Below are 12,433 nucleotides of genomic sequence, written 5' to 3' on the forward strand. Positions count from 1 at the left end.
AGGAGACCCATAGGTTCGATGGATTCTCGCCGTAAGAAGAGAGCGAGTTTGGCACAACTTGATCCATTGATCATTGATACTCATAATCCGTCTCATGAGAATATTTTGGATTGTGGTTATGTCCAAGAGACATCGTTGAGGGACGCCTCAATGTTAGAACCAATTCCTGAAAATATAGAGATCTCTACGAACTACACTAGTGTACATGAGGACGTGGAATTATTGAGACCAATGACATCGAACCTTACTCCGTTGAAGAATGCCAACGTAGAGAAAATTGGCCTAAATGGAAAGATGCGATCCAGGTTGAATTGGATTCACTAACGAAGAGGAATGATTTCGGGCCTGAGATGCCAACACCTCCGAACATAAAACCTATTGACATTAATAGGTCTTCGTTAGATAGCGTGATGAGAAAAAGAGATGGCAATCTCACCTTATGGCGCAAGGTTTCTCACAACGTCCTGGAATCGACTACGAGAAGACATATTCTCTCGTAATGGATGTCATTGCACTCCACTACCTTGTCAGTTTGGTAGTTTCCAAATAACTGAACATGCAGCTTACGAATGTGGTCACTACGTATCTCTATGGGGATCTAGATACGGATATAATGAAGGTTCTTGTGGACTTTATTTACCCAAGTTAAGTGGCTCTAGACCACGGAGCGCATTTGCAACGAGGTTGAAATGCTCACTAAAATGACTAATTGATTGGGAAGGGATATGATGAACTATGCTCACGCGTTTCCATGACAAGTTCCGGATTTGCAATTGTCGCGGTTTATGTTGATAAACATAATTGGAACCCTTGAGAATTAAGGGAAACCGCTGAACACCTGAAATCAAAGTTGAGAGGAATGACCTTGGGAGAACACAGTTTTGTCTAAATTCAGAACTTGTATACCGTGTCAAGCGACATTTTTGATAAAGTCAAAGATGCACCATGGTCGTCCGTAGTCTTGGCCCTAAAAGGGATCCGTTTCGTCCCAGGGATGATGACGAAGACGTGTTAATAGCAGAAGTGCTTACTTATGTACAATAGGCGCATTATTGTACTTAGCACAATACAAGACCGGACACCTCAATTATTATGAACTTGTTGGCTAGATATAGCCCCGCGCCAACGCAACTCCATTAGAATGGTATAAAGACAATCTTTCGATATTTGAGAGATACGATTGATATGGGCTTGTTCTATCTCTACAGAGAAAAGAGATGACAAAAGAGTGGGATCGGACCCCACAAGGCAAAATGCCACCTTCCGTGCTCCTCCTCCCCTCCATCGAAATGACAACAAGCATTTCTAAATATTGAAATGAACCAAATCCGATCAGAGGATAATGTAGCGGACTTATTAACTAAGTCGTTACCAAAATCCACTTTCGAGAAACATGTGAAGAGCATCGGATTGAAAAAGTTATCCGAACTCCCATGATTGTAGCAATCAGGGGGAGATATTGACATCAGGGGGAGGCATGATGTCTACATGTTCGATCTCGAAGAGTGAAGGACGTGTTGTGCTCTTTTTGTCCTTCGACCAGGGTTATTTTTGTCCCACAGAGTTTTTGTTACCTGCCAAGGTTTTTAACGAGGCAACAATCAAAACGTCATCACCAAGTTTGAGCGGCACAAGGGGGAGTGTTAAAGGATATCAACATAATGTGTGCCTCTACAAACTAGGGTTTAGAGTTGTAATAGGAATGTGTTTTATGTATTCAATTGTAATCGGATTCTATTACCTTTTGGATACCTTGTAACTCTCTATTTAAAGGGCTCCTATTATCAATGATAACACACAATTCTATTCTCCTACAACAAAGTCTAGATTGTTAATACTTCAAATGAACCACAATATACAATAGTGGTATGTCGGTATTGGACTGTTGGTCCTCCAAAGATGTTAGCAAGTGTTTGTTATTTATGAGCCAATGAAAAATCATTATAAGCCAAAAAATAAAAAGACAGTTGTTTATTTCCTCAATCTGATTCAGTTCTTCTATCAGTTTGTACTTTGTACGGTTGTACGTACCCAGAATACATGCACATATATAGGCTTAAACAATCATAAGCCTCAGACTTTTTCTTAGTGTCGCATCTTATCTCCTGAAGATTTGATATGGTACAAACTGGATGAATGTATTAACATGGTAGCTGCAAGCCTAGGCTGCAGACATAACAAAGCTCAAATATGTATTTAAAATAGAAAGGAAGATTGAAGAAAAAAATGTCCGCGCGAGTCTGAATTAACTTTATACTATGGAAATACAGACCTCAATTAACGCAAGATAAATGCATATAATGCCCCAGAGGAAAAGCTTTGATTCTTGAAGTTGATGTGAATAAGAACTCATTGCAGATGGGTTTCCATTTTTTACTCATCTCTAAAGGTTTAAGGGTCCAGGGTTTAGCTAGGTGTATAAAGATTAATGATTAACTTTGATTGATCATAATCTCACAAGTCACAACCCATGGATTTGTTGGTTAATTGGGATTAAAAATTCAGCTGGATTAGTATGCACTTTGATATTTTTGGCCAATGATTAATGGGTCGGGTCATCAACGTAAATACGATCTTTGAAGACTTACCTGCTCATAATTAAAGGTAGGCCATTAATTAATTCCAGCTCGCTGGGAAGTGAAGTAGTGTAGCTGCACGCAATACCATATATACGGACAAGTTTTTTTTTTTTAATTCAAATAAGGGATTAAGCGATATTAGTTCCTCGGAACCAAACGATGTAGGGAGCAAATCCCACCCTCAATCCCGAATGATATATATGCACTAGTTAATTAACTTAAGGGTTTTTTACTTCAACAGTGTCTGAACTCTTCGAGGACTTTTGAAATGATACTTGAACTTTCAAAGTTATCACTGTGATACCTGAACTCATTTTTTTGTATCAACGTCGTACCTGCGATCGATTTCTGTCACAGAACCGTTAACTATGACCACGTGCCCAGCACGTGAAGCATAAAATAAGGGTAAAAATGACATTTCCCACTTCCTTTAGTTCTTCAGCGGGTTTTTTACTTCAACAGTGTCTGAACTCTTTGAGGACTTTTGAAATGATACCTGAACTTTCAAAGTTATCAAATGTGATACCTGGACTCATTTTTTCGTATCAATGTCGTACCTACGGTCAATTTTCATCACAGAACCGTTAGCTATGACCACGTGCCCAGCACGTGAGACACTTAATGAGGTTAAAAGACTAATTTACCATCAAAAGTATTGTTTTTTTTGTTTTTTCTTTCTTTCTTTCTTTTTTTCTTTCTTGTTTTTCTTTTTCGACGTCTTCTTCCCTCAAATTTGTCCCCTCCGATTGGAAGCTATGGTCGCAAATCAGATCTCACCTTCTCTCTCAACCACCCAACCCTTTCCAAGCACTACCTGACTACAATCACATTGAACTCAGCTAGATCGATATGGCTACCTTGCAAAAATTCAAGCTCCTCGCCACTCAATGCCCGTCATCTCCTGAAGCCCCACGCACAGCCCATCCGCTATCCCCGTCATCCACCTTCCCCGCCGTAAAACCCTCAGATTGTTCCTCACTAGCCCCGACCGCCATCGATTGCCTCGCTGAAGTACCTCGTCCGATGCTCCCACTAAGTACTTATATTACAGCAGCAAATAACCAAAGAACGGTTCTTTTTTGGACAAATTGACTAGAAGCTGGAATCAGTGAAATGATCCTTGGCCCATTGTTCGATAAATCATATACATATAGATATAGTTATACACAGACACGCAGTCACGGAAAAATCAGTTTTGGATTTTCTCCCATCATCACCATCCTTCTCCTTTTCGCCGCTGTTGAGAGAGAGAAAGCGAGTTGCAGAGAGAGAAAGAGAGAGACTCTCAGTCTCCTTCACTTTTGCAGATTTTGATTCAATTACAATGACACAGACTATTTTTGAAATTCATGAACTTATGCTGTGATATTAGTTGCAGTGAGGAAGCTGAGTGCCACGATGGCGTGGCCTGCCTCCGTCATTTTTCCGGCAAGCTGCACAAGAAGGTCTGGATTGCCGCTGGCCATATTCTCTCTCTCTCTCTCTCTCTCTCTCTCTCTGATCCCTTTGTCTGAAATCTCTGGTAAATTCCAAGTCTCAGATATGGAGGCCAAGAGTCGTGAAACCGTCTACACCGCTTCGGCCTGCAATAAATTCAGAGAAGCAAAGCTGTCGAGCAAGTTGTGCTTGGAGAACTCCGACGAGATGGAGTCCCCGGCGGTGTCCATCCATCAGAGAATTGGATTCAAGTTTTGCTTTGGGTTTTGCATTTTGCTAGGAAATGTCATCATCCCATCTGATTGCATTTTGCAGATGAAAAAGGAAATAGAAATGGAGAAGAAGAACTGAAGGTACGACCGGACAAGTGAAGAACTAAAGGAACTGGGAAAGGTCATTTTTACCCTTATTTTGTGCCTCACGTGCTGGGCACGTGGTCATAGTTAACGGTTCTGTGACGAAAATCGATCGCAGGTACGACGTTGTTATGAAAAAATGAGTTCAGGTATCACATTGATAACTTTGAAAGTTCAGGTATCATTTCAAAAGTCCTAGAAGAGTTCAGACACTGTTGAAGTATATACTTTTGAGGGTAAATTAGTCTTTTACCCTTATTTTGTGCCTCACGTGCTGGGCACGTGGTCATAGTTAACGGTTCTGTGACGGAAATCGATCGCAGGTACGACGTTGGTACTAAAAAATGAGTCCAGGTATCACATTGATAACTTTGAAAGTTCAGGTATCATTTCAAAAGTCCTCGAAGAGTTCAGACACTGTTAAAGTAAAAAACCCTTAACTTAATTCTACATATTCTATACAGAAGTCTAGGAGTATAGCTAATCAAACTGACATGGAACTTTGTAGTGATCCATTTGACTCCCCATGTTAAACAGAGACAAATTGAATTGCATGTTAAAACGGCCATATATCCTCCTCTGCTAGTTGCATAATTCACGGTTTTGGGCTAGTGCATGTTACCGATCGATCTGATGGTTTAGGGTTGCTGTGGCCGAGCTGACTCATATATATGCTTGAGTAGTCCTTTTGTTGATCTAATCGATTTCTTGTTACCACCACAACACATGTGGGCAAAGGCCACACACATATTGCCACATAATTAAAAAATTGTGGATATAGACCTCATACCCACCTTTATATTTAATGTTGCATGGGTGCCTAATTATTTAATATTATTATTATTATTATTTTATTTAAATCAATTATTTAATATTTTTTTGGGTCTTCTTTTCTGTACGCCCTTATCTCTTTCTCTTCTTTCTCTCAGACTCTTATCTCTTTCCCTCAGACTCTTATCTCTTTCTCTTCTTCTGGAAAAATAAACCATCATCTCTCTCTCTCTCTTGTCTTACTACGTCTATTTCCATCGACCTTCCTCCGATTCTTCAATCACAAATTCCCTTATAAACACAAAAAGCTCTCTCCAGATCTTCACAAAAATACTTGATACAATTTCAGATCCCGATCCACCGACAATGTCAACCACCGTCCTCCCGATCTCCACCACCTCTGTCGCCGCCGCCGGATCCATCGAGTCCCAGGCCTCCCAGCCTCAGATCGCCACCCTGGCCTTCCGCGCCTTCATCAACCACATCACCGACACCGTCCGCAACGGCCTCTCCCAGCGCCGCCCCTGGGCCGAGCTTGCCGACCGCTCCGCCTTCGCCAAGCCCGAGTCCTTCTCCGACGCCACCCTCCGCATCCGCGTCAACTACCTCGCCGTCGTCGCCCTCATCGTCGCCGTCTCCCTCTTCACCCACCCCTTCTCCCTCGGCCTCCTCGCCGCCTGTCTCTTCCTCTACCACTGCCGCCCCTCCGATCAGCCCCTCGTTATCTTCGGCCGGACTTTCTCCGACACCCAAACCCTAAAAGGCCTCGTCGGCCTCAGCGTCTTCATCGTCTTCCTCACCTCCGTCGGGGTGTGTTAGTATGTATAACCGACCCTCTATTTTTGAATTAGGGATTGTGATTTCTTTATTTCTTATGCGATTGTGGTTTTTCTTTGCAGCAAGGGATTGAAGAGATTTCATACTGTGTTTGTAGAGAGCAAGGTTGCGAATCACCTCGGATGAAAGAAGCCATCGACCATCAAAACTCGTTCCTCGTGCTTCAACCCGAGACCATGGAGAAGCTCCAGCGACAACACAATCAGGTACCATTTTAGTGTTTGTTATTTTATTTTCTTTGATGGCTCTATTCGATATATATGCGGGAGAAAAATTGGATGATTTTTGTTGTCTATGGTTTTCTGGTTATGGCTTATTGATTGAATTTTGTATGGGTCTATGCCTATCATCTCTAATCCAAGATCCCCAATTTCATTTCAGCACTGAGTAGGAGGCTGAAACCATGGCAGTGATTGAACCTAAGTTGATTCCAGCAATCGATCCCCAGAAAGTTGAAATAAAATGAATAATATCAAGAATCTGATCAATTTCAATTTCGGAACTGCAAAGAAGCAATAGGACTGGATACTGGACCAAGAATAGAAGCAATTGTTGACCGGAAAAAAAAAAAAAGCAATTGAAACTCTGACTCTGATTCCTACCCGTTGGTCCCACCATGTCAGAATTGCAAAGAAGCCACGCTCAGCAAAACTGAGACAATTAAGGGGAAAGCAACCCCTCTACAGGGCACTGACCCAAAAAAAAGTGGCTGCAGCGTGGCAATTACCTATTGACACGCACATGTGTGTCCTTTGGCCCAAATATGTCACGAATGTGTCTGTGGCCATTGCCAATAATTGTAGTAGTGTACACATGAAGATATATAGCTGGCGAAGTATTTCGACCTAGCTTGTCGAACTTGTGGATGAGTGTTGTGTTTTGGTGAGGGCACACAGCACACACTCGTATTAAACCTCTCTTGTTATGTATCATTTACTCTATCGGAAATATGCATATACATGATAATGATGTAGAAATGATCGAGGTAGCTAGACATCGATATAACTTGTAACCTGGCCAATTTGTAGCTTTCATTTTGATGCGAGTGCGACTACATTGTACATATATATATTCAGTGTCAACAAGTTGTGTTCTATCCCCATACATAAGTACAGAACTTTTGTTACCAACGCGAGTGTATTGGATATACCAAAAGGACACTGGTCTATGTGATGATCTAGCATACTTTTGTTTCACGTACACATGATTGCTCAAGGAGTCAAGGGGTTTAACTCTTGGATTCAAGAGATAGGTAGTCTACCTGATGATTGAATATGTTTTTGCTTCCCATATAGTTGCTCAAGGGATTAGAGTTAAACTCTTGGAGATCGAATCCAGTTTCTAGAGTTACACCATAAATTAAAGCTTTTACCCTAAATTCCTAACGTACACCTGCAACACACCGATCGGTCAAGCAACATGAAGATGGTGCGCAATTTAAACCGACGAGCTTTGTATAAACTTACTGTAAATGCTGATCAGAATCTCCGATCCGATGCTCAGCTGGGATGAATATAAAAATCAGCTAGATAACCCTAGATTAGTCTGCACTTTAATGCTATTTAGGCCAATGATTAATGGCTCATGCGATTTAAAGTTTTAAACACAATCTTCGAGGATTGCCCCGAACATGAAGGTTCGATATATATATATATATATATATATATATATATATATATATATATATATATGGTTAAATACTGCTTACTCCCTATACTTATAAGGTTTCATCGTTTCAGTCCCTGATCTTTGAATTTCACCTAAAAAGTCCTTGAACTCCCAATTTCTTCCTAATTAGTCCATGCCGTCAAAAACTCCGTTATCTTCCCCTAAAAAAGTCTATTATACCCTCAATTACTTCCAAAAAAAAAATTCTCTTCCTCTATTTTTGAATTTTTTTTTCTTTTACTTCTTCTTCTTCCGACTTTCTCGCATCCTTTTGTTCATCTCTTCATCAAGATGGTTCCAATCCACACACCTTCAAGAGGTGAAATGAAAAAAAGAAATAAAAGAGAGAGAAAATAAATTTTAAAAAAATAAATAAAAGTGAGGGCATAATAGGCATTTTTGACAAATTTAACAGAAAATTTTGACGGCAGGGACCAATTGGGAGAAAATTGAGAGTTCAGGGACTTTTTAGATGAAATTCGAAGGTCAGGGACTGAAACGATGAAACCCTATAAGTATAGGGAGTAAACAGTATTTAATCCATATATATATATATATATATATATATATATATATATCAGGGCCCTTCTAGTGAGGGATAACTTTTTTTGGTATTTTCTAGGGATAGGGCATTAGACGGACTTTTTGATCATATTTTAACATCTTAACTGTTCAGTTTTTAGATCCTAATGTGTAGATCACTTCTGCAAATTTTCAGCCAAATCGGTGATCGCTAAGGTATCAAACTAGAATAAATCAATGAACGAACCAAATCTGTCAAACTTGAATTGTTCATACAGTCATACTTATAATTTTAAGTTGCTGTTTTGAATGCCTTAATGATAATCAATTTGGCTGAAAATTTGCAGAAGTGATCTACACATTAGGACCTAAAAAATGAACGGTTGAGATGCTGAAATGTAATCGAAAAGTTGGTCTAATGCCCTATCCCTATATATATATATATATATAGTATGTGTGTGTGTGTGTGTGTATATATATATATATTATATTTTATCCAGAGCGAGGCCTCACTTTGAAATTAAGTGCGAGGTTGGAGTTTAAGGTCACTTTTCGGTCTCATATCTACATCTCGATCGTTCTAGTTTTTAGGTACTAATGTATAGATCATCTCTACAAAATTTCAGCCAAATTGATGGTCCTTAAAGCATTGATAACTGCCTTAAAATTTCAGCCAAATTGATGGTCCTTAATGTATAGATCATCTCTACAAAATTTCAGCCAAATTGATGGTCCTTAAAGCATTGATAACTGCCTTAAAACTAGTACGGTTAAGGTTGGACAGATTAAGTTTGTCTATTGGTTTAAGCGAGTTAGATACCTTAAAGATCATTAATTTGGCTGAAATTTTGCGGAGATGATCTATATATTAGTACCTAAAAACTGAACGAACGAGATATGGATATGAGACCGAAAAGTGACCTTAAACTCCAACCTCGCATTTTAATTTCAGAGCGAGGCCTCGCTCTGGATAGGATCTGTATATATATATATATATATATATATATATATATATATATATATATATGTATTTACCCAATTTCAACAACAAAATTGCCTATTTGCTCCACTAACAGTTTTTTAACCCCATTTACCCAAAACACTCTAAGGGATTATTTCCCTACTACCCAATTAATTCTTTTTTTATTTTTTATTTATTTATTTTTGGGACTTTTTCTCCTTCTTTCTCACTTAGAGAGAAAAGTCATCCTCCACCTTGCTGTGCTCCGGTGACCAGTGGCGGGCTGCGGACTCCTGCGACCGGTGATGGGAATCCGGCGATTGTTCACCTGAATCCGGCTACCGTTCACCGGTGACCATATTATTGCCCTTCAATACTCATATTATTGCCTCTCAATAATCATATTATTGCCTCCAATAATCATATTATTGTCGTCCAGTGAATTGTATAAACTCCCAAAACCAAAATGAATACACTACAGACACAATTGATCAATTTATAATCATATTATTGCCTCCTAATAATCATATTATTGCCCCAATAATCATATTATTACCCTCCAATAATCATATTATTGCCCTCAAGTGAACCAAAATGAATACACTATAGACACAATTAATCAATATATATGTTCAATTGTACATGTAATTTTTTTTTCCTTCCTCATTCTCGGAGCTCACAGTATACACACACTAAACACCACGACCTCACCTCACTCTCAGCTCTCTCTTCCTCATCCCCAGCCACCCCATCCATCTCTTTTATTTTATTTTTCTTGCAATCACCGCCATCACTTCACTCAATCCATTTCTATTTTACTCACCCACCGAACCACACCACCATAATTATCCCACCATATGCTAGCAAGTTGCAGACCTACAACCACACACCCTCTATTTCTTCAACCTCTCTTCTTCAAGATCTCTTTTTTACCTACATATCAGACCCAAATCTACCCCTGTTCGACGGAGAACCAAACTGAGTTAGAGGAAGCTCTGATCGGCGCACCGGATCTTCAGGTCGAACCCGGCCAACGACGAAGAACTGGTTGCAAATGAAGGCTGAGAGAGAGAGAGAGAGAGAGAGAGAGAGAGAGAGAGACGACGAAGAACTGGTTGCAAATGAAGGCTGAGAGAGAGAGAGAGAGAGAGAGAGAGAGACGACGAAGAGAGAGATGATTTCTTCGACCTCCTCGCCGGAATTGACATCAGAGCCGTCTTCGCCTCCATGCTCGTCACCGATGAAGGCTGTGAGGAGAGAGAATCGTCGCGGATGAAGGCCGTGAGAAGGGAGCTTTGAATATGAGAGAGTCTGAGAGGAGAGAGATCATTCAGTTTTAGTTTAGAGAGAGAGAGAGTCCGGGAGGAGAGAGATTTCAATTTAATTAATAGGGACAAAACTGTCAATAAATGTTAGATTGGATAAATGAGTTAAAAAACTGTCAGTAGAGTAAGTGGACAATTTTTAAGCTGAAATTTGGTAAGTGGTCACAGCCCCTTAACATAATGATGTTTTAGAAAGACCAATCCCAGTCTGATAGGGAGTGAAGTAGTGTAGCAGTAGTACTATATAAACTAGTTAATTCTACATGTTGAATGATTGGTCTATATTTATTGACTTGTACAGCGAAGTCCAGGGCATAGCTAATCAAACTCACATGGAACTTGTAGTGCTAGTGTGACTGCCAAGCCTACATAGTGATCTTAATCCATGTGACTGCGGAGACAAAATTAAGATACACATTTTGTGCCATATGCCCATCCTTTGCTACTGTATCTCTTTTGGTTTAGGGTTACTGTGTCGGCAAATAATATACCGTCTTAACTGAGAGCTCGCCTTGCTGGGTTGTGAAACTGATCATGGATCTATATATTCCACCAGAAAGAGCCTGTACTTGTTTTGGCTCACATGGAAAATATACATATATATGGATGGCCACTACCCATTTCTATTGATTTAATTATACTGGGTTTGAATGTATATGAAATTATGAATGAATATACCTAGTAGCTACTCTGTGTTTTTTCATATATATATATATATATATATATATATATATATATATATATATATATATATATATGCAAATTTTCAGTTAAAATAATGATCGTTAAGGTATTGATAACTCCCTTAAAGCTAGTACGGTTCAGGTTGACAGATTCAGTCCGTCCATTGGTTTAAGCGAGTTAGATATTTTAACGATCATCAATTTGGCTGAAAATTTGCAGAGGTGATCTATACAATAGTACCTAAAAACTGAACAATCGAGATGTGGATATGTGACCGAAAAGTGACACAAAACTCGAACTTCACACGTTAATTTCAAAACAGACCTCTGCTTTGGATAGGATCTGTATATATATATATATATACACACACACACACACACACACAGGGCCCTTCTAGTGAGGGATCCCTTTTTTGGTCTTTTATAGGGATAGGACATTAGACCAACTTTTCGATCATATTTTTACATCTCAACCGTTTAGTTTTTAGGTCCTAATGTGTAGATCAATATGCAAATTTTCAGCTAATTAAATTGATTATCGTGAAGACATTCAAAACGACGATTTAAGATTATAAGTATGAACGGTTCAAGTTTGACAGATTTGGTTCGTCCATTGATTTATTCTAGTTTGATACCTTAATGATCACCGATTTGGCTGGAAATTTGCAGAAATGATCTACACATTAGGACCTCAAAACTAAACATTTGAAATGCCGAAATATGATTGAAAAGTTGGTCTAATGCCCTATCCCTAGAAAAGATAAAAAAAAATGGATCACTTAATGGAAGAGCCCATATATATATATATATATAAGAAAATTGTAAGCTTCTAACTTGGACGTTTATACATATATCTTATAAGCTAACTGACCCATCGATCCTCCTGTCCACCGCCTGCTAATCTAAATGACTAAATTTAAGTCCATGCCTTCATATAAGTCCTCCAACATTTGTCGTCCCCATGTTATGGCTTTATACTACTGCGAGAGAAAAGTCAAATGGTCAACGGCGCTTATATGGTTCCCTTTCACAGCAATCTCACAGCAATCATGCGTAAGAGTTAGGATTAGGATTGGTCATTTGGTTGTATATAAGCTTCTGCTGCTGTTACGCCGTCCAAGAATAACGCCTTAACGTGCGCCTGCTTTGACTTCTCTATCTAACTCTCAAGACTTTCTGTATTCATGATTTGATTTATACGTTTCAGCTAGACCTCAGGCAGTTCATGTATTCAATCATGTTTGACATCCATGCATCAATGGAATACATTAAGCAAAGTTGTCAGTGGGAATAC

General features: G+C 39.3%; 1 protein-coding gene across 4 annotated transcripts; it reads left to right on the forward strand.

Moving 5' to 3' along the window:
* Nucleotides 1–5,390: 5,390 nt before the first annotated feature.
* Nucleotides 5,391–7,020, forward strand: LOC112185323 (PRA1 family protein B4). Of its 4 annotated transcripts, none has more exons than XR_005807382.1 (3): nucleotides 5,391–5,961; nucleotides 6,043–6,186; nucleotides 6,362–7,020. XR_005807382.1 is itself a non-coding variant. In XM_040515490.1 (3 exons), the coding sequence occupies exons 1-3, from the start codon at nucleotides 5,510–5,512 to the stop codon at nucleotides 6,365–6,367; spliced, it is 594 nt and encodes a 197-aa protein (XP_040371424.1). In that variant the 5' UTR covers nucleotides 5,391–5,509; the 3' UTR covers nucleotides 6,368–7,020. The 4 variants fall into 4 exon arrangements, 3 of the variants coding, with proteins under 3 accessions (XP_040371424.1, XP_040371425.1, XP_024179329.1); XM_040515490.1 differs by having other exon boundaries at nucleotides 5,391–5,953; XM_040515491.1 differs by lacking the exon at nucleotides 6,362–7,020 and having other exon boundaries at nucleotides 6,043–6,350.
* Nucleotides 7,021–12,433: the final 5,413 nt, after the last annotated feature.

This window comes from Rosa chinensis, chromosome 2 (assembly GCF_002994745.2).
Source record: "Rosa chinensis cultivar Old Blush chromosome 2, RchiOBHm-V2, whole genome shotgun sequence".
NCBI classification, from domain to species: Eukaryota; Viridiplantae; Streptophyta; class Magnoliopsida; order Rosales; family Rosaceae; genus Rosa; species Rosa chinensis.

Excerpts from the sequence above, each read along its gene's own strand:
- LOC112185323 (XM_024323561.2), top strand. The coding sequence starts at position 5,510 with ATGTCAACCACCGTCCTCCCGATCTCCACCACCTCTGTCGCCGCCGCC. Across the intron at positions 5,954-6,042 it reads TCTTCCTCACCTCCGTCGGG|CAAGGGATTGAAGAGATTTC; the intron begins GTGTGTTAGTAT and ends TTTTCTTTGCAG.